General features: G+C 47.9%; 1 protein-coding gene across 3 annotated transcripts in view; it reads left to right on the forward strand.

Moving 5' to 3' along the window:
* The first annotated feature begins 4,627 nt into the window (after positions 1-4,627).
* LOC146050203 (uncharacterized) overlaps positions 4,628-23,541 on the forward strand; it is a 33,585-nt gene continuing 14,671 nt past the window's right edge. For 2 of the 3 annotated variants that reach the window (XR_014466281.1, XM_083167114.1), the window contains exons 1-2: positions 10,990-11,388; positions 21,996-22,334. Coding sequence is in view for 2 of the 3 variants with exons in the window: in XM_083167114.1 (XP_083023240.1) it covers positions 11,370-11,388; positions 21,996-22,334 (358 nt within the window). In the remaining variant the exon portion in view is untranslated. Of the gene's footprint in view, positions 4,843-10,989; positions 11,389-21,995; positions 22,335-23,541 lie in introns of those variants that run through there. The other variant, XM_083167115.1, reaches the window with a different exon arrangement.

The following is a 23,541-nucleotide window of genomic DNA, read 5'->3' on the forward strand; positions in this document are numbered from 1 at the left end:
GCACTGGTCCAAGTACAGATCCCTGGGGTACTCCACTGGTAACATGTCCCTCCATAGAATGCACTCCATTTACGACAACTGTCTGTTTCCTATCCTGCAACCAGGTTCTTATCCATTTAATTGTTTTATAATCCAATCCCACACTTTCAAGTTTATTTAGCAGCCTGCGATGTGGGACAGTGTCAAATGCCTTACTAAAGTCTAGATATGCCACATCTACAGCCCCCCCTTCATCTAGTATTTTGGTCACGGAGTCAAAAAAGTCAATGAGACTTGTTTGGCATGATCTCCCTGCAGTAAAACCATGCTGTTTTGGATCCTGTAAATTGTTTAATTTAAGATATTCCACTATTCTTTCTTTTAATAGTGTTTCCATTATTTTCCCTACTACTGATGTAAGGCTCACTGGTCTGTAGTTACTTGCTTCTTCTTTGCTTCCGCTTTTGTGCAGTGGAACTACATTTGCTTTTCTCCAGTCCTCTGGAACTGCACCTGTATCTAGTGACTGGTTGAATAAATCTGTTAATGGCGCTACCAACACCTCTTTTAGTTCTTTTAGTATCCTTGGATGCACTCCGTCTGGCCCCATTGATTTATCCACTTTCAGTCTTGAAAGTTCTGTTAGGACTTTCTCCCTAGTAAATGTACCTCCATCTACCTTATTTTTATAAATGTCCTTGCAACTTAACTGTGGTCCCTTCCCTTCTCCTTCTATAGTGAATACAGAGCAAAAGTAATTATTTAGCTGATCTGCAATTGCCTTGTCTCCCTCCACCAAATTCTCAGTGTCTGTCCGCAGTCTTATTATTCCTCCATTTGATTTTCTCCTTTCATTTATATACTTAAAAAAAGTTTTGTTTCCTTTATCTACCGACTGAGCCATTTTCTCCTCAGCTTGTGCCTTGGCACGCCTGATCACTTTCTTAGCCTCTTTGCGTCTGGCAAGATACACTTCTTTGTCATTATTATTTTGAGTCTGCTTGTATGTCCTAAAGGCCATCTTTTTTGCTTTTACACTAGTTGATACCTCTTTTGTAAACCACACTGGCTTCCTTTTCCTGGTACTTTTCTTAACCCTTTTGATACAAAGGTCCGTTGCCTTTAGTATTGCACTTTTTAATTTTCTCCACCTCTCCTGCACTCCTTTCAAGTTCGTCCAATCCGCTAATGAGTCGCTTAAACATCTCCCCATTTTTGCAAAGTCAGCCTTCCTAAAATCCAACACCTTAGTTTTTGTGTGACTGGAGTTGGACCCTGACTTGATACTAAACCATACTGCTTGATGATCACTGGATCCCAGGTTCTCACCCACATATATGTCTGATATCCTGTCACCATTTGTGAGTATTAAATCTAATATTGAGTCTTTGCGAGTAGGCTCCCTCACCAATTGCTTGAGAGAGGCTCCCTGTAGGGAATTTAGAAATTTGCCACTTGTAGATGATCTTGCAAAAGACTCCTCCCAATTCACATCAGGTAGATTAAAGTCTCCCATGATTATGACTTCTCCCTTTAAAGCCATTTTAGTGACATCAAGCAATAGGCTCCTGTCCAAATCCTGCCCCTGGCCTGGTGGCCTATAGATGACCCCAGTACGAATAATGTCCTTCTCCCCCATTTCTATGGTCACCCAAAGGGCCTCAGTTTTTTCTTCAATATTTTGTATTAAAGTAGCATTTATGTTTTTCTTTACATACATTGCTACCCCTCCTCCGATTCTTCCCATTCTGTCCTTCCTAAATAAATTGTATCCTGGTATAGCTACGTCCCAGCCATGGTTCTCATTCCACCATGTCTCTGTGATAGCCACAATGTCTAGGTCATCCCTTGTCATTATTGCTATTAGATCAGGAATTTTGTCTCCTAGGCTTCTAGCATTTGCACACATAGTTTTAAACATTTTGCCTGTGCATCTGTTATTCCTAGCCATGTTCATACAGTACAAAATTGAAATCTAAAGTTGAAATTACCTGTTTGATGATGTTGTTCAATGTCTGTTTTTATTTTTTACTGTTCAGAAAAGCTGCAGGTCACTAATTCTAAGAATATAGTGAGTCTGTTCAGGTCAGGCTACACCTGAACACTAATGGCCAAAGGAGATAATTTGCACTGTTTTTGAGTAGACATCAGGCAGAATGCAACACTAAACTATGCTTCACTGAACAACTTCACCAAACAAGTAATAACAATTACAAACAATTCATTAAATCAGAACTTTTCAAATCATACAAGAGTTTGCATAACACAGAAATAAAGAGAGCATATTGGAGATGAATTACATACTCTTGAGGTATCAATGCAGTCCATGTGTGTTTTTGTTGATTTGTAGTAGTTTGCCTTCAGTTTTCCTTCGGTGTAACGCAGGTATAACGCTTGTAGTTATGACTCTGTTTTCCCACTTTAAAACGGTCCACTTCAATACAGGGCCACAGCTAAACTATGGCCACAGCCTATCCGGCCACAGCCGTATGCAATGAGAACTAATATACTCTAACAATGCCTTCTTCCAATATAATATAATATATTGTTGGTGCATTTAAATGAATACATTGGTGCCAGTGGGCATATAAAAATATAAACATTGGTGGCCAGCTGTGTGCGTCATGATCTGCTGGGGACGGTGTAGGGCACGGGGCGCCCCAGGCGGGGGGGAGGCGGTTGGTTGGTGCTTACCCGCTCCACTGAGGTGGGGGGGTTATGCGGCCAGCGCGGTGCTCCACGGGGGAATTATGCGGCCGAGTCGCTCCAGGGGCACACGGGGGGGGGGGGGGGGGGGGGGGAGATGCGCACCCCGTCTAGTACATGCATGCCATTTAAATAAATACATACGTGGGCAGTTTTCATTTAAGTAAATATACATTTGTGGCAGTGGGCATATAAATATATAAACATTGGTGGGCAGTGTTGGCAGTAACGTATACATTGCTGGTCTGTGCTAGCAATGCATAAATCATAAATTAGCATCAACACTGCCCACCAATGTTTATATATTTATATGCCCACTGCCACCAATGTACTGTGTATATGGAACCCTTGGAATTCAAACCCAGATCATTTATAATGAAAGATTTTCAGCAAAGTCTTTCGCCTCCTGAAAATCTCTTGCTCTTTGGGGAAAATAGCTCAGTGTGTACGCACTACTTTGGTGAAAGATATAGCTATCAAAGATTTTGGCAAAGTCTTTTGAAATGAAAATCTTTAAGTGTGTATGGGCCTTTAGGCTCAGCATGGGTTCATCAAAAGTAGATCATGTCAGACTAATTTAATTAGCTTCTATGAGGAAGTCAGTAGGGGGGTGGACTTAGGGAAATCTGTTGATGTAATACTGTTTGATTTCGCTAAAGATTTTGACACGGTGCCTCATAAAAGGTTATTAATAAAACTAGGTAATTTAGGGTTAGGAGATAAAATTTGTAATTGGATTAAAAACTGGTTGCACAATCAAGGACAGAGAGTGGTTGTAAATGGCATACATTCCAGCTGTGGTAAGGTCCAAAGTAGAGTCCTGCAAGGTTCAATATCGGGACCCACCTTGTTTAATATCTTCATTAATGATATAGGAAGTGACATAGTGAGTAAAATTGCAATATTTACGGACGACACAAAATTGAGTAAGTAAATTGACTTAATTAAACTGGAAAGGTGGGTGGAAAGGTGGAAAATAATAATAAATATAAAGTAGTTCATTATGGGAACAAAAATGAACAACCTACTTATAGGCGAAATGGAGTTATTGTAGGGAATTTTGCTGTAGAGAAGGACTTGGGGGTCATCATAGATGATAAATTGGGTAATAGTACACACTGCTCAAGTGCAGTAGCAAAAGCAAACCAGACACTGGCATGCATTAACAGGGTTCACAAATACTCGCTATAGCGTGCATTTTACCCACTTTACAGCAGCAGGGACTCATTTTTTATAAATGGCTGCATCCCCTGGGACCCGCTCTGCCCATTTTGGCGTTAATATGTGTGTCAGGGGCTGAGGGATCTGTTTCCTCCTCAGTTGTGATGGGTATCCGGACTATTTGTCTACAGCAAAAAGATAGACAGCCATTAGATAGACACCATTAGTTAGACAAACAGAAAGGTCGACATGCAAAAAGGTCAACACTGCCATTAGGTCGAAAGTGTCTAGGTCTACAGTCAAAAGGTCGACATGTTTTTTTTTACTGTTTTTTTTTTTGAGCCGACATGTGCCGACAGGCAGTATTTCATGCCCTACCATCCACTACGGCGTGGAGTTAGATTATAATAGTGTGCCCGAAGCATTGCGAGCGATGCGAGGGGTTGCGTTTCACTTCAAACTGTGTCCATGTCGACTGTGTCGACATTTGGGTCAATAAAAAGTGGGGAAAAAAACATGTTGACCTTTTAACTGTCGACCTAGACACTGTCGATTTATTTGTATGTCGACCTTTTTGCATGTCGACCTTTTTGCATGTCGACCTTTCTGTTTGTCTAACTAATGGTGTCTATCTAATGGCTGTCTATCTTTTTGCTGTAGATCCCTTGTCCCGCATCCTTGTGATGTGGCCGCAGAGAAGACACAGCGTGACTTATGGCCGTGTGACACATCTGCCAGGCATGAAAACGAAAGTGCCCTGTCACTGTGGAGTTATAGGCAGCAGTGCACGGAAGCTGCGTAAGCTGGCTCCTGCACTGTGCCTCAACAACAGACAGCTGGAGCACACAGAAGCAGCTGCTCAGCAGGGGGAACAGAGCTGTGTGTGGCTGGTGGGACAGTGAGGACGGAGCACGAGGATCTGAAAGCAACATTGGGGGCCAAGACCAGGGGAGTCAGAGGGGAAGAGGTGCTGAAAGGCCCGGGCAGGAAGTAGAGGTAAGAGGGGTGCGTGGTCCGTTTTGAGGGGGGGGGGGGGGGGGGGTGACTGAGGGAAGCTACAGGCTGCCTGGCTGTGTCATGTTATTGGATTTATTGCTAGACTCGGGCTGCAGACTTCCCTCCTCTTCTACCTCCCAGGCAGGGGCGGATTTAGGGATGAGGGCGCCCCTAGGCACAACAATAATGTTTACTAAGTAGGACAGTTTATAGGGGCAGTATCTGCATGTCCTATCCATTTACACTCTATTTAAGATGGAATATAGTACAGTACAGTGGATATTTTGCAGTTATTGGTACATTTTGGGCTGACAGTACTATCACAGGCATCCAAGTGCCGCCCCCAAACATGTGCCGCCCCTAGGCACGTGCCTCACTTGCCTAATGGGAAATTCGGCTCTGCTCCCAGGGCTGCTCTCTGTGTGTCACTGTTGCCTCCTTAGGGATGGCCATCGACCATCGATGATTCAAAATCATCAATGGTTTATGGCCGATGTCAAATACTTTTGCTATTTTGCAATTGATTGGGGAGAACCAGATGGTTTCTCTCCATTGATGGCAAAGCAAAACAATGTTTTCATACCTCCCAACAGTCCCGAAAACCGCGGGAATGTTCCGGTTTTCGGGGACATTCCCGCGTCCCTCTCACGGCCAGCAGTGTCCCTCGGCTAGGGGGGGGGGGGCTGTTGGGAGTCCCCCCTATGATGCGCACAGCGTCTATTCCCGCTTCAGGGGGCTGGGGGTATGGCTAGAGGCTCACTCTGTCCCTCCTCCGTCTCCCTGAAAGTTGGGAGGTATGTGTTTTGCTTTTTTTATTTTCAAAGTGCTGGGGCATGGAGCATAGCCCTGCCCCCAACACCCACAAAGGCCCCCCCCCCCCCACAATAGGTAAAAATATGGATGGTCATCCATTGCACAGTTCAGCACTACCGATGGCCAGTTGAACTATTGCCATCGATAGCAATGATGGCCATCCCTATGCCTCCTCCAGGCTCTGAGTGCTGGCTGTTGTTACTGGCCCACTTGTCCCCCCTCCCCTCACTGCACGGCTGGCAGAGAGGCTGCAGCTCACTAATTAACTCTTAACAGGCAGAGCTGACTGTAGGAGAGAAGCCCATACATGTGCCGGGAATTCACTCACCCCGTTCCTCCTGTTGCTGCTGCCAGTACTTTTATTTAGTTATAGAAACAATGGATGGGGCAGAATTCCGATTGGTGCAGCACAGGTGTCCTGCAGTGTGCCAGGGAGTATGTGCAGGATGACTGGCAGTCCTCTTACTGTACAAAGCAGCTGTCACCATTCCTCCCTGCCCCTCTGTGTGATTCTGTCACACCCCCTGACCGCAACACCTTCACTCTCTTTCTATCCCTCCCTCATTACCCTCCCTCACATTAAGGTGTGTGGCATAATGTGTAAGTGGCATTAAGGTGTGTGGCGTAATGTGTAAGTGGCATTTTTGGAGGTTTTCGTGATCACTGATAAAAAGGGGTATGGATTCGGGTTGGCGTTGATAGTGGGGGTGGTACAGTGTGAAAAATGGCATTTGGGGTGCATTTAACATGTTTCCTACTCATTTAAATGCATTTGGATGCATTTGTGATCAAAATCGCATGCGATTTTTAAAAAATGCATCAAAAACGGGAAAAATCGCATCGCATTGCATGCCATCTCATGCCACAACATATGGCATGCGATGGGAGCCGTGATACTACACAAGTACCTGTAGTTGTCAGCTAAAGGTAAGTTCATCAACTAATCAACCTTTTAAACAATCTATCTCAGTGTGAGAAAATTCTGTATCCAATAAATCCTACCAGAAATAAAGGTGTCAACAATTAATAAGCACACAATTATGTTAATTGGTATAGGTAGCCTGTGAGAGTACTAATCGAATAATTGTAAATGTCGAGCTAAATAACCATTTAGTATTACTAAAGGTGCCCATACACGTTACAATTATTGTATACAATATCGCATCTCATCGCTTATCGGTTTTGCGATGAGATCAGATGAGATGAGATCTAGTACGTGCTGCACATACTTTTTGTACTATATCTCATCTCATCTTATCGCAAACCTGAGATGCGATGAGATGCAATATTGTATACAATAATTGTAACGTGTATGGGCACCTTAAGTCTGCAGAATTCAAAAATCAATGGATAAGTCAATTTATCAATGAAAGATACAAACAGAAAAAAGGCTTTTATGCATCAAAGTATCAAGCAACCGTCTCTCCAATCTCCAAAGGTAAGGTTTCAAACAGCGGCGTAACTATAGCACCGCAGCCCCCGCCACCGCGCGGGGGGGGGGGGCGCGCTGTGCATGTGGGGGCCACGGGGGCTGCGGTGCTATAGTTACAACCCCCCCCCCAATCCCCCGCAGACTTACCTATCTCGCTGGTCCCGGCGGCTCCGTTCTTCTGCTGAGGACCACCACAAAATGGCCGCCCCCATATAGCACACTGTTCTCTGAAACTGTCTGCTGTATGGGGGTGGCCATTTTGTGGTGGTCCTCAGCAGAAGAAGAACGGAGCCGCCGGGACCAGCGCGATAAGTAAGGCTGCAGGGGATTGGGGGGGGGGGGGTTTGCATGGGCAGCGGGGGATTGGGGGTGCTTGGCGGGGCGGCAGCGGGGGGGCGCCCCCCCTAATGGCGGGGGGCGCACAAAACTTAGTTACGCCACTGGTTTCAAAGTATAGAATTAAAGTCTCCCGGGTGTGTCACTCCAACCAGATTGCTTTAGCTCCACTATACCTGGATAAAGCAGTGTAGGTTTTAGGTGGTCATAATAAAGTCTCCTTTTTATTTACTGACCTAAACCATCAACTGCCAGCTGCCATCATATGGGGATGGGCTGATAGGTATTGTGGGCAAGCTCTTCTGACTAAGGAGAAAGACAATTTGGGGATATAGTTATAGGCTGGTGTCTACTGTCTCCTGGGTGAGGAGGGCACCCTGATGTTACTTAACAGAGCAGGGATTGCTCCAACCTCCACTCCAGAGATGAGAGTTTGCAGTGAGTAAAAAAGAAAGATAGACAGGATGGTGTTACCATTGTTCCTGTTGCCCTGCTGCCATCCATGTGCGGGTAATCCGCATTGGTAGATGGTGAGCGGCACCAGGTCAGGGTAATGAAACCATCGAGTATAGTGAGCGCCAAGATTCTGCCCTCCCGTGCTGCATGCGCTGTTACAGACAGGTAGAGAAGGTAAGAGGCGGGGAGACGGCGAAATACCTGGTATTAAGTGCGGGTATGCGTCTGTTCTATCATGTGCTGCGGACACCGCCGTGCACGGCGGTTTGGTCTGGACGATCGTTTCGCACCAGAGGGTTTTCTCACCAGATGTGTGTGTGTGTGTGTGTGTGTGTGTGGGGGGATAAGCGATGCAGCGGTGGCGACACCAGCTCCATCTTCCGCCCTCCAGTGGCCTAAATGCCTAGAGCTGCCTAGTGGTGGTGCCGGCCCTGCAGGCACCTCCTAATGACCGCCGGCACACCCCACACGATTGCACGCATGCCGCCGCCGGTCCCCGCTGTCACTCACATCACGTAGTCAGAGCCTGATGCTGCTGCTCCCGGACTGTGGTCTCCCCCCCCCCCCCACCCCCATCGCGTTGAGCCAGCCCCTGCTTGCTTTCTGTCCCTCCTGTCATGCGCTGCCTGCCTGAGGATGGAGGAGGGCGGAGAGCTGCGACTTCTGTGTGCTCCTTCAACTGCCTCCAGTGTTGGGAGGTATGTTTGTGACATATTGGACATTGCAGTGTGTGGCATATTGTGTATCATTCAGGGACAGTGTTCTATCCAGTGGCAGCAGCAATTAACCATTGCTTATAATGTGTACTGGGCATAACGGTGTGCGCTATAATGTGTACTGGGCATAACGGTGTGCGCTATAATGTGTACTGGGCATTACGGTTTGTGGTGTAATGTGCTCTGGGCATTACGGTGTGTGCTGAAATGTGTACTGGGCATAACGGTGTGTGCTGTAATGTGTACTGGGCATTACGGTGTGTGCAATAATGTGAATTGATACCACTATGTGACCACACCACTTCTCTCCCCCCCCCCCCCAAAAAAACCAAATGCCCTACATTTTTAGCGCACGCCTTCGGCGCGCACTGTCCCTATTTATGATAATATATGATATATTGTCTTGTTTGTTGGTTTGATATCACCCTTCTGCTGTCTGTAAGCATATATATATATATATATATATATATATATATATATAAAAATTGGGGGGGCACTAAATGAATGTCTTGCCCCGGGCACCAGAAACCCTAGTTTCGGCCCTGGTATGTGAATGAGGGAGGGATGGAAATTTATATGATTGATGTAGGGAAATCATAGGGAAGAGATAGTGGGGTAGATCTATCAATGTGCGCTATGGGGTATATGCGCTATCCCCGTGCGCTAAAGCAGGGGATAGCGCTTCCCCTCAGTTATCACACCCGCTGTGCGGGTACTTTAACAGCGGCGGTGCGGGGCAGGAGGGTTAACGTATAAGCGTTAGCTGCTGCAGAGCTCCGGGCTAATACCTTATTTATTAATTAGATGGATGGCCGCGCGCTCCTCTGTTTTTCGCATGGGCATATCGCCAGAATTATCTGGCGCTGCGTGGCTCTCCTGTATTCCTCTTCGCCGTTTGCTGGTCTCCGGCGTCTGCAAATTCAAACTGCGCATGCGCCGGGTACACAGCATCCCCGGCGAACATTACCCGGCGCATGCGCAGTTTGAATTTGCAGACAAAACTGCGCATGCGCCGGGTACACAACGCGAGGCCAAGGTATCCGGCGCATGCGCAGAAGACGCCGCCGGACGCCAACGCGTCATTCGTTATGGGAGGGAGCCTATCCCCGGCAGGAGGGGGTAACGTACTCCCATAACGTGCGGCCACACAATAATAAATACGGGCGAAAAGGCAGGTTCTCTTCACCACGATAATGGGGTGAAGCGAACTTGCGCCCTTAAGGAACGATAAAGTAATATTAATAAATCTACCCCAGTGAGAGGTATATAGTGTCTGCGTTACATCGTCAGTATGTGTGTCATCGGTTAATGCAGTGGCGTAACTAGGCCACCGCAGCCCCCGCCATGGCGGGGAGGCGCAGAGTAACTATGGGCGCCGGGGGGGCTGCGGTGCTATAGTTACCCGCTGCGCTGCTGCCCGGCCGCATCTTCGGTCACTGTCCCGTCACTCGCTCCTGGCGCCGGCTCCTGCTGATAATGAAAAGTGACACTTAGAAAATGGCTGCCCCCGTATTGCAGACAGTTTTGGCAGCCATTTTCTAAGAGTCTCTTTTCATTATCAGCAGGAGCCGGCGCCGGGAGCGAGTGACGGGACAGTGACCACAGATGCGGCCGGGCAGCAGCGCAGCGGAGACTGGAGCAGCGCTCTGTCAGGTATGGGTATGGGGAGGGGAGGGGGGGGCGCCGAAAAAGTTTGGCGGGGGGGCGCAAATTATATAGTTACGCCACTGGGTTAATGTGTCAGCATCTGTTAGTAGTCAGTGCAGGGGTTCCCAAACTGTGCGCCTAGGCTCCCTGGGGTGCCTCAGAGCACTTGCAGGGGTGCCTCGGTTTGGTGGTCCAGAACCGATTCAAATTATTTATGGTCAATATAATAGGCAAAATCAGTGCTTGTGGCTTCCAGTTTTAAAATATGTGGATAAATAGAAGTGAATGTACATAACTGGACCTAAGAATGACATTACAGTATAAGCACAACATATTTAATTTAATATTGTTTTCTGAAATTCTTGGTAGCAATCTTTGCCTGTGACAAAGATTCTGATAATCTAGGGTGCCGTGATGCAAAATAGTTTGGGAAGCACTGAGTCAGTGTCCTGTCAGTGTGTTAAAAGTCTGTGCCAGCATTTGTCTGTATGTCTGTGTTTCAGCATCTGTGTGACAGTGTCAACTTCCATGCGTACGCTTGTTAGCATCTGCCTACTGCCTGCATCTGTGTGTAATGTGACAGTAGCTGACCTTTCTGCATGACTGTCACTTGGCCCCTAGCCAGCCCCTGGAGCGGGGCGGGGAGAGGAGGGGAGGAGGGCGGGAGAAGCAAGGTCGGAACAAGCGGACCCTCGTAGGCTCGCTTCGCTCCCACACATTTATACATACCCTCCCGGCAGACATGGACCCAGCGCATAGGAAAGCCCGTTGTTTCTTTCCATGAAGGGACCAGGGTCACTATACTAGCGCCCGGCCCACTATGACCGAGGCCCCGCCTATGGGCGTCACGGGGGTGTGTCTGTTGGTTGGCCGGGCACAGGGCACAGGCACACTGAGGAGTGCGTGCAGTTGTTTTTGATGGTTCTCCCATCACTGACTGGAGCCGCCGGGACTGCGCACGGCTGTACTGACTGGAGCCGCTGGGACTGCGCACGGCTGTGCCGCTGCCCGATAGCCACAGACCAGGACCACACGGCCGCTGGACTGAGGAGATATTTGCCGGTCTCAGTGATCGGAGGCTCCAGCGTGTTACCGGCGCCGCTGTATGAGGGGAGCCGCCCGTGGTGATGGCCGCAGTGGTGATCGGTAAGTGCCCCCTGCGCGCAGAGAAGCACCCGGTCCCCGAGCGGGGGTGACCCGTGTTCTGCTGCTGCGGCACATAGCCGGGAATGCGCTGCACGGTGCTGGGTGACGTCAGGTATTGACGCTGCTCTCAGATAAGGCGCAGCAGCCGCTATGTATCCACACTGTTAGCGGGTGTGCGACAGGCAGCGGCAAGATCGCCCCTGTCAGAGCCCTTCTGTCCCCGCTACTCCTGTCAGGTAAATGAGGCACCACCATCACCTCCTCCTCCCTCTTTCTCCTAGTAGCTGCCGCTGGAGGAGTGCACGTTTCCTTGGGACCCAGCAGTCCGTAACCACTAACCAGCCACCACACCCATTCTTCCCAACATGACCCTCTCCAGGAGGGACACAGGGGTAGATTTATTAACATGTTAACGTTCTTTATGAAACAAGTTGCGCTTCACCACTTTTTCGTGGTGAAGCGGCCCCGCAGTTCGCCCGAATGTATTATTGATGATGCGTTCGTTATGGGAGTGCGTTATCCCCACCCGACGGGGATACGCTTCCTCCCATAACGGGCAGGGCCGGTGCAAGGCGGTTTGGCACCCTAGGCAAAACTTCTAATAATATATATATATATTTCTGTGCAGGCACCCGGTGCACAGCAATGTACTTCAAAGGAAGAGCCAGATCACTCAGGACTATAATATATTATATATATATATTTCCCTCACACACCTGTACCCCAGTATCCCTCACACACCTGTACCCCTCACACACCTGTACCCCAGTATCCCTCACACACCTGTACCCCAGTATCCCTCACACACCTGTACCCCAGTATCCCTCACACACCTGTACCCCAGTATCCCTCACACAACTGTACCCCAGTATCCCTCACACACCTGTACCCCTGTCCTGTACGCTGCAGTTTCCCTTACTCACATGTAACCAGGCCCTGCACCCAGCCTCATCCCTAACACATGTTCCCCAGCCCTGCACCTCCCCCAAAACACATGTTCCCCAGCCCTGCACCTCCACCAAAACACATGTTCCCCAGCCCTGCACCTCCCCCAAAACACATGTTCCCCAGCCCTGCACCTCCCCCAAAACACGTTCCCCAGCCCTGCACCTCCCCCAAAACACGTTCCACAGCCCTGCACCTCCCCCAAAACATATGTTCCCCAGCCCTGCACCTCCCCCAAAACACGTTCCACAGCCCTGCACCTCCCCCAAAACACATGTTCCCCAGCCCTGCACTTTACCCAACACACATGTTCTCCAGCTCTGCACCTCCCCCAACACACATGTTCCCCAGCCCTGCAACACCATGTCCCCAGCCCTGCACTTCCCCCAACTCACATGTAAAACCATCCCTGCACCTCCCCTCCCTCAAATACACAAAGTATGTGCTGCCAGTCACCTGTTCTGGATGATCTGGCTGCTGGCAGGGTCTCCTAGGAATCGACTCTTGTGCTGGAGGGGGCGGGGCTACCAGACGATCTCTGTGTGAAGAGCAGCAGCAGGAAGCAGAAGAGCAGGGACACAAGCCTCATAACTGCTGCTGGAAGCTGAGCCTGCAATCACCCACAGTACCTGCTCCCAGGCCCGGTTAACACCATTCTGATGTGCAAAATGTGCTGGGGAAAAGTGTCAGACTCTCCTACAACTCAGGAAGTCCAGTAAAATACTTAATATACATGATCACAGTACTGGGGCGCCCTCTAGTGGCCAGCGCCCTAGGCAGCTGCCTAGTGGTAGCTCCGGCCCTGATAACTGGTGCGCATGCGCGGTGATGTAAATGGCTGAGGAGTCCCTGGCAAGTACCAGAGCCAGATATGCACACAATATATGAGCCCAGGGGTACATGCCGGCATTATACACGTGTGCAGCAGTATACACTGCTGGAGATTCACTGAGTTTTGATAAGAGATGTGCAGAAAAGATAGCCAGGTGAGGCACTGCCTCACCTGCCATAGACTTTTTACTCCAGAGTTTTGACTATAAAAATTATTAGAAAAGAAAGAGGGAGATGGGCGCTCTACCTCGGTTGCCGGCTGCTAAGTCTGGTATGTCCAAACCCAGGGTAAACTATAAACAGGAGATGACCAGCGCTCAGGCTTTAAATTGTTGTCAGCAGCTTGCTGATGGGGTGATGTAAAATGTTATAAGATAAAGGTGTTTATTATACTTAATAACATGGGTGTATTAATGACACACAAGCATGTGGGGTATAAACAGAGGCGAAGGGGTCCCTCTTGGAATGATGCAGGAGGGCTGGTGGTGGCTGCAATAGCCTTAGTCCAAAGTCACAGAGGGGGGCTGGAATCAGAACACACACTGCTTCACCTCCTGCGGTGAACGCAGTCCGTGTGCTCTGGGGAGAATGTTGCTGTGGGGATAAACAGTGAACAGTTCTCAGCTCTGCTGTTGCTGGATGGTAGAGTATTTCCACAAAGGGTCAGGATAAGTGTCCAGGTGTCGCTCAGAATAAGAGTGTCCTCTTTGAGTTTCCCAGCGGTGCACCTAACACTTACCTGATACCCGCTGATGTCCTCAGTCCTTCCGTCCCACGTCGCGTTGCTGGTGCTGAACTGTATCCTGCTGGTGTCTGCTGCGTCGCTTCAACAGAGACCGAAGCACTTCCGGGTCCCGCTGGCTTGCGTTCACCGGGTGCTTGGAGTCCCTGGAGTAACACGGGCTGCACTCCCGGTGGACGCTCTTATTCTGAGCGACACCTGGACACTTATCCTGACCCTGTTTGGAAATACTCTATCATTGTGTAATTGTGTGTTCTGATTCCAGCCCCCCTCCGTGACTTTGGACTGAGGCTATTGCAGCCACCACCAGCCCTCCTGCATCCCTCCATGGATAGCAGGGACAAGCAGGGAAGCTGAGACTGAGGAGTAGATTATTCCTGCTTTTTAAGGTAATATTAGCCTTTCTCCTCTGTCCGCTCAATGCTTCCCCTGCAGCCTGCTTAGCTCCAGCGTGCCCGGGCGCAACATCAATAAAGTTTATTGAAAAGAACAAAAAAAAACAAAGAAGAGAAGTTTGCAGCGCCCGAAAAATGTGGCGTTATGGACATGGGGGAGAGACAGCAACGAATGTGCTAAAAGAAGATTCATAAATTAGGTAGGACTGATGCGCACAGTACTAAAATTAGTACATGCGCTTAGCCGCCTCCTCCGCAACACCGCCGATAGAGGCCCTGCATTGCCGGTGTGATAGATCAGGGGATGCGCTATCCCCTGCTTAAAAGCACGGGGATAGAGCATATGCCCCTTAACGACAGATAATAAATCTACCCCACAATGCTCTGTTCCTGGACTTCCCTGGTAATGTAGGATTGCCAACACCTTTCTTATGAATTACCTAGCTCAACACAGGTGCTGGCAATCCTACATTACCAGGGAAGTCCAGGAACAGAGCATTGTGTCCCTCCTGAAGAGGGTCATGTTGGGAGGTCTGCCACACTAAAGTGTTATGTATATTGGGGGGGAGCGATGTAGTGTGCAAGGTAGCACCTGTAGTATGCAGGAAAGTAGCGGTCTAGTTTGCAGGAAGGGGGATGCCAGGTAGCAGCAGAGTAGTGTGCCGGGAAAGGGGTTGCAACTTGCAGGATAGCAGTGGTGTAGTCTGCCGGAAGAGAGGTGCAGGGCGGTGTAGGGTAGTGGTGGTGGTTTAGTAGTGTGTGTGTGCGGGACTAGGGTGCAGAGCAACAGCAATGTAATGTGGGGGTGCAGGGTAGTGGCGGTAGTGTATTATGTGTAGTATGTACGCAGGGCTGCCAAGAGAAATCATAGGCCCTGGTAAAACAACTTTCCGGGGGCCCCATGGAGGGCGCTCCCGGCAGAATCCGCTGGCACTGGCTCCCCCAAGCCACCGCAGAATCTGCGGTCCCATCGTTATGCCACTGCTTACTGAGTGGCAGTTATTGCATTAGTAGGTTATAAACACACACACAGATTGCACGGATCTGCAAATTAGTAGCCCAGTGATCAGGTCTGAATAAACCCGAAAGATCAGTATAATGAGAATGGAGAGCTATGTACACAGCTCAGTTAAAACCTATAATCTGTATTTTTAAAAAATTGTCAGCACTTTTTCTCAATGCAATTTTTGACTAAGTAATTGGAAGTTTCCAATTAAACGAATTAGTCCTTAATAGCAGTATATGCATTGGGTGCTTGTATAGCTCGCCTCCTACAGTGTAACCTTCGTAGTGCGCCCACCATGGCTGCCTCATCTGGTGCACTTGTGGATGGGATGAAAAATACATGGACCTGAGTATTCACTGAAATCACCCATTTTGGCTAATTTATTTTAGGGGTAATCTATTCCACCCAGGGTAATCCTACGCAGAGCGCCTAAAATGGCTGCCGCACCTGGTACCTTGTCAGGGAGGAGTACACAACCCATGGAAGTTATTATCCAAAATGCTACACCAATCCTGCATTATACTTAAGGGTTTCTTTTGTCTGTTTCTGTACTACCAATATCCTCTGTATTATGTGCATTGATTTTTAATGTCTGCAAAGCGCCTTGAGTCCTGTTGGAGAAAGTGCGCTATATAAATTATACTTACTTACACATGCAGCTCTGTCCATGTACCAGGCACAGGACAGGTGCTATCCCTAACTCTTTACCTCTAAAACTGCACACACTCCCCACACACTACCTTAACTACAGTACCACTAACCCTGCACCAGCTTTCCTCACACACTACACTACCCTTAACCCTGCTTCTTTCGCACACTAGTAGTAGTAGTAGTAGTGCGTTTATTTATAAGGCGCCGCAAAGTGTCCGCAGCGCCGTACATAGCAAACAAAACAAAAAAAAATTACAAGGTAGCGTACAGGGTGTGTTGAAAAATACAGTATAAATAGGGGTATAGCTGGTAGAACTAAAATCAGCATCAGTTTAGAAGTAGGTGTGGAAATTGTCGAGGAGACAATAAACCTGCACCTGTTTCCCACACACGGTGTCACTAACCCTGCACCCAATACCCACGTACACAATACTATCACTGCTAGCCCTGCACCTGCTCCCCACACATACTATACTGCCGCTAACCCTTCACCCACTACCCACGCACACTATACTATCACCGCTACCCCCTGCACCCGATCCACACACACTATACTATCACCACTAACCCTGCACCTGCTCCCCACACACTATACTATCACCGCTAACCCTGCACCTGCTCCACACTATACTATCACCGCTAACCCTGCACCCAATCCTTACTATACTATCACCGCTAACCCTGCACCTGCTCCACACTATACTATCACCGCTAACCCTGCACCCAATCCTTACTATACTATCACCGCTAACCCTGCACCTGCTCCACACTATACTATCACCGCTAACCCTGCACCTGCTCCACACTATACTATCACCGCTAACCCTGCACCCAATCCTTACTATACTATCACCGCTAACCCTGCACCTGCTCCACACTATACTATCACCGCTAACCCTGCACCCAATCCTTACTATACTATCACCGCTAACCCTGCACCCAGTCCTTACTATACTATCACCGCTAACCCTGCACCCGATCCACACTATACTATCACGCTAACCCTGCACCCGATCCACACTATACTATCACCGCTAACCCTGCACCCGATCCACACTATACTATCACCGCTAACCCTGCACCCGATCCACACTATACTATCACCGCTAACCCTGCACCCAATCCTTACTATACTATCACCGCTAACCCTGCACCCAATCCTTACTATACTATCACCGCTAACCCTGCACCCGATCCACACTATACTATCACCGCTAACCCTGCACCCGATCCACACACACGCACACACACACACTATACTATCACCGCTAACCCTGCACCTGATCCACACACACACTATACTATCACCGCTAACCCTGCACCCGATCCACACACACGCACACACACACACTATACTATCACCGCTAACCCTGCATCTGATCCACACTATACTATCACCGCTAACCCTGCACCCAATCCACACACATACTGTACTGCCACTAACCCTGCACCTGCTCCCCACACACATACTTTACTATCACCGCTAACCCTGCACCTGCTCCCCACACACTATACTATCGCCGCTAACCCTACACCCACTCCCCACACACTATACTATCACCGCTAACCCTGCACCCCATCCACACATACTGTACTGCCACTAACCCTGCACCTGCTCCCCACACACTATACTATCGCCGCTAACCCTGCACCCACTCCCCACACACACTATACTATCACCGCTTACCCTGCACCCCATCTACACACACACTATACTATCACCGCTAACCCTGCACCCCATCCACACACACACTATACTATCACCGCTAACCCTGCACCCCATCCACACTATACTATCACCGCTAACCCTGCACCCCATCCACACTATACTATCACCGCTAACCCTGCACCCGATCCACACTATACTATCACCGCTAACCCTGCACCCGATCCACACTATACTATCACCGCTAACCCTGCACCCGCTCCCCACACACACTATAGTATCACTGCTAACCCTGCACCCACACACACACTATACGGTACTTGTGACTTATCTGGGCGCCCGATGTTGAAATTGTATGCCAGTACCCTAAGCATGCGATTTGACGCGATTTCCCTTGAAGAGAAAATCGCGTTGCATTGTATGCTATTGTATTGCATGCGATGCGATTTGATGCGATTTTAATATGTGAAGGCACCCAGATGCCGGTTTCATATGTGAAATGGCCCCACAGACCCCATTTTTAATTGTATACCCACCCTGATGGCTAAATGACCCCCATTGTTAAAGCCACCCCACTATCAACGCCAACCCGAAGCGTGGCGAGCGGCGGCAGTACGCGTCCTCTGACCTTTTCATACCCCCACTATCCACGTCGGCGTGGAGTTGATTTTATATAGTGTGGCGAGCCACCGAGCCCGAAGCGTGGCGAGCGGACGTGGATACCTTCACAGCTTTACGCGTCCCCTCGCGGGCTTCACAGGTATCCGCGTCCCCACGCGGGGCTCGCTGCGCTCGCCACGCTTCGGGCTCGGTGCGAGGCAGCAGGAAAGCATGTGGGTGGTGCTGCTGGGAGTGGCGATGCGACAGTGCAGCATGACCTCTTACTATCACGCTGCGCAGGCCGCACTCTGGGTCGTGAGCGATAGTAGTAGTTTGAGTAGAGGTTTGGAACCCCCCAAATACACTCCCCATTCCCAAATACAATAAACAAGTGTAGCCGGTGCTCTCATAAAAAAATAATATAGGTGCAGCGCTCAGGACTTATTGAATGAAATTGAGAAAGCAGACTTCCCTGGCATGAGTTACACACTTCCATTCATTGTATCTATCTATCTATCTCTCTGTCTCAGTGGATTGGGCGGCACTCAGACAACTTCAAAGAAATAACTGGAGACCACACAGGTACAGTTGAAGATCTACGTTTCGAGATTTATTCTCGTCATCCGGATAATAAATCTCGAAACTTAGATCTTCAATTGTACCTGTGGGGTCTCCAGTTATTTATTTGAAGTCGTCTGAGTGTCGCCCAATCCACTGAAGTAAATATGCGGACCCTGGCTAGGATCACCGCCTAGGGAGGGCACCGGGTGCATGTACTTGTTTATCGAGTGAAGAAGTGCCGGCTTTTCTCACATATACAGACGGTGTAATGGTTAGCATTAATGCCTCACAGTACTGAGGTCACGGGTTCTATTCCCACCATGGCCCTAACTGTGCAGAGTTTGTATATTCTCCCCGTACTTGTGTGGGTTTCCTCTGGGTACTCTGGTTTCCTCCCACAATCCAAAAATATACTGGTAGGTTAATTGGCTCCGTACAAAATTAACCCTAGAATGTCTGTGTGCGTGTACATGTGGTAGGAAATATAGATTGTAAGCTCCACTGGGGCTCTCTTTAAAGCGCTGCGGAATATGTAAGCGCTATGTAAGAGACTGTTAAAATATATATATATATATTCACTCCCCGGACTTTTGCAAAACTGTATAAATTGTATTAAAAGTCAAAAACAACAATCGTGATGATGTGTACTCATGAAGGTCGACCATTTTGGGGCCGGAGCCCCTTCATCAGGACCACTAATAGAAGTAAAAACTTGGAACAAAACAAGCAGAGTAATACCAAAGTGCACATTAAAATGGGATGCAGTTAGAATCCCGGCGGTCAAAATCCCGACACTTTCTTCCTCTATGGGTGTCCATGACAGGAGGGAGAATAAATCAGTGTGCCGAGCGCAGCGAGGCACAGGGCCCGCTGCGCAGCAAGCCCACAATGGGGGAGGTCCACGTCCCCCACCCCCCCACCCATTGCCGGGATCTCGTACCAATCCCATTTAAATACCTGTGAGCTTAGTGCATCAGCTTGTCAGACGCCGGGAAGCGGGCGGTGCGAGTCGGGAATGATGTCATCCAGTTACCCAGCAACGTATTTAGCATCCCGTTACTCAGCTGCCCCGTCGGTGTTGTGCCCAGCTGCGCGGCAATAGATATATGTGTCTCAGTGATTGAGACATAGTGTGCAATAAAATACATATATCAGCATACCATGAATACATTGTAACAAGAGATAGCCACTGGTATTATACAATGTTACAACTGCAATGTTCTAAAACTAACATTAGTGTGCGGAATGTTCAAAGGGAAATGCCAAATAAGACAGCTTCTCAAAACGGAACAAGCATATACAATACTTTCTATATGTGTCATATGAAAATTTCCAATTGGCACACATAGAGGATCTATCTAATCTAAATCTAATCTAATAAATAAAATTCTAAAAACCTGTAAAAAACCAAACCGAAGCTTAAATTAAGCAAAAAGTAGTTATTTTAAGGAGAATAATGGACCTGTCTGACCAGGGAATCTCAAAAAAATCCCAAATTGGTATATTGTCTATGTAGACGTCAGCACCGAGTCATTTAATATCAACCTTGCTGCTTGCTGGCTTAATTTTTTAAAAGGGATTGAGGTATTCTATCATTTTATAACAAAGAGTGGACTTTATTATGTATGGATACTATTTGTATATTCACTTATTTATACGGTCAAGGTATTCTATTAAAGGTATACTAATACCAGTCTCCCTTTTTTCGTTATTGTCTTTCTGTTTTATTTGAATTTGGTAAATTATTAGAAGGGGTATGCTATTTCATAATGAAAATGTTACCAAATAATATAGCAAATGAAAGAAATGTGAAAAATATTTTATAGCAAACCAGAATGAGGGGATATACAATATATTGATCATGTGTTAACCTGTTTGTTTCACAAAAAGATATTCCAAGATGTATCTCATTTAAGCCTCTTGGATACACTGTCTAATGTGTGAATCCAAAAGCATTCCCTACGTAAAAGTGTTTTAGAACGATCACCACCTCTAATCGGGATGGGTGCATGTTCCATAATTTGATATCTCAAACTTGTTCATGTATGATTATGACTTTTGAAGTGGCAGGCCACAGGTTGGTTAATTGGTTTGCCAGAAAGGCTGGCTTTAATTGCTGACCTGTGGAGAGCCATGCGTTCATGGAATGTTCTGGATGTTTGGCCAAATGACTAAAGCCGTGGTACAATACCACTTGTTGTATTTTGAATTTAAACCTGTATGGGGATGATTGAAATAAGAACTATCTATAAGGAAGCCACAGGTAGTACAAAACGGGCATTTGTAACACCCTGGTGCCTTCGTTTTAGTGCCTGGTGTCACAATAGGAACAATGTTAGTTTTTGCCACCATATCTCTAATATTTCTGCCTCTCTTGAAGCTTGTAATGAGAGATGTGTTTGAAAAACACGGCAGGCTTTTGTCACTGGTCACTATAGGCCATAAGGCATTGAGGGCTGGGGTAATGCTACGCTAGTTGCTGTGAAATTTGTCACAAAAGGAATTTTATAAACGGTTTAAGTTCCAATAGATGCCACGCTGGCTCCAGATTTGGTTGGTGGGACCCACGGTCCTGCCTGGTGGGTAGAGGCCAATGGATAGAAAATTATTAGAAGACTTAGGGCAGATCCTCACTTCACTCCTAGCCCTGCATTTTTTAACTGTTGTAAATTAACTAAGAAATCCACGGCCGAATTTTGCCCCAGCGCATTCCTCAGTCTGTGTTTAGCGTCTCTGGCAGAGAATGCCGGTCGTCCTCTTCCCCATTGTGGTTTTACTTGTCTGTCACGTGCTTTCTGAGTCCTTCGCCCTCTTCCTAATACGATGGGATGTGGAATGGGACATTGTAGCTGGCTGTGGTACAGGAGTGTATGGTACATGTACAATGAGCACTGGATCTAACACGCATGTCCTTTATACAGTGGGTGTTAGACATACCAGGCATGTCCAAACTGTGGCTCTCCAGCTGTTGTGAAACTACAAGTTCCATCATGCCTTGCCACAGTTTTGCTATTAGGGAATAGGAAAACTAAACTATTGTAAGGCATGCTGGGATGTGTAGTTTCACAACAGCTGGAGGGCCACAGTTTGGACATGACTGCCTTATACAGTTTAGTTTTGCAGAGAGCAGTGGACAGGATCTTGGAGAAAGTTTGTTAAATACTCTGCTCTTCTGTTGCTCACTTCTAATGGTTGACTTCTCTTCTCCAGTTCTCCTGTTTGGTATGGTTCCCCTATGCGGGTCGGACTATGCAGAAACGCGTTATGTGGCTGTGTCTGCTGACCTGACCGTCTGCAATCTGACCTGTGACACTGGCAGAGACTACTTCCTGGATCATATGTTCGATTCAGCCGTTCTTACGTATTATTGCAAAGGAAAACCTCCTGAGATCTATGGTAAATACAAGGAGAGGGTTGTCATGGATACGACACGCGGATGCGCCACCATCAAAAATTTACAGTACAGCGATGCCGGAGATTATGCCTTATGGTTCACGGACGAGAAATGGAACAAAAGATGTGTGTCACTTGTGCACTGCGAGCTTAAAGGTGGGTCGTTATTATTGTACCTCGTTATAGAGTCTAAACAGTCAGCGCATGATTATATATGGAGTTATTTCTGGGTAGACAGTCAATAGTTCCACGTGCATTTTTCATTTGGTATTTTTTGAGTGTCAATTACTCCAATTAATGTAGTAATTATTAGGGTGGCCGAGACCTAGGGTTATGTGCCATTGAACGGAGTAATAAAAAAAAAATTCTGCTGCGCCGGGTGCCCGCATCAAGAGCAATGAGGAGGGAAGCAGCACTCCAGGCGTCTTGTAAAAAAGGACACTTCAACGTGACATTGTAGGATGACGTTTCATTGCCTCTTTAATGGGCAATTTCTTCAGGTCATAACAATAAAATAGGAAAAGACAAACTTCCTTTATACACCCCATGTGCAGGCGTATTCCGGGTATGGGACCGCTCTCCCGGTCGGCCGGCGCTAGTGTATGACGTCACACGCATGTGCGTCATTACGTGTCCCCTTCACCATGGAAACCTAGAAACAGTAATGGTGTACAGTAATCAACAAATAGATTTACATGATAACCGCTGTGGATTATGCATAACATGATAATAACTGGGCATAAGTGCTACTTGCTGGCTATCTGTATACAGCGGTACCTAAGAATCTATGAGAAATGATAAACAACATGCTATGTGCAAGTGGGGCTTGATAGATAATGGCAGGTAATCTACCAATGTAGGGCTTATGTGAGTCAATAACTGTATTATGTGCATCGTACCGGCTTATGCAGGTTACTCTCTAAGAACACTAATAACGCAGAGTAAATAAGTAGGAAATTCAGACTTCCGGCTGCGGAATAAGCAGCAGCAGCATCTGCAGCTCCGCTGCCCGATCAGCCCACATTAACCCCCCACGGCTGCCATAGCCTCCAAACGCCCAATACAACACACCAGCACTATCTACATACCATGCCGGGATCCAGGAACCGCACATTGAAAGACGGAGCAGTGCGCACTTCAGAATCCAAGATGGCGCCGGCGGTAAGCACCGGGTACCTGACAGCAGACCCACACACCCCTCTCCCACCGTGCTGCAAAAATCGGAAGCCTGAGCAGTCCGGGGCCTCTGATAGCGACTCCATGCCCTCCTTCCCAGCTCAGCCTGACACAGCACTCACACATGCTGACAACTCGGTCACACAGGGAGATCTTATTGATGCAATAAGAAAGGCTATGGGGCCGC

The sequence above is a fragment of the Crinia signifera genome, chromosome 12 (assembly GCF_055691185.1).
Source record: "Crinia signifera chromosome 12, ASM5569118v1, whole genome shotgun sequence".
In the NCBI taxonomy this organism is placed as follows: Eukaryota; Metazoa; Chordata; class Amphibia; order Anura; family Myobatrachidae; genus Crinia; species Crinia signifera.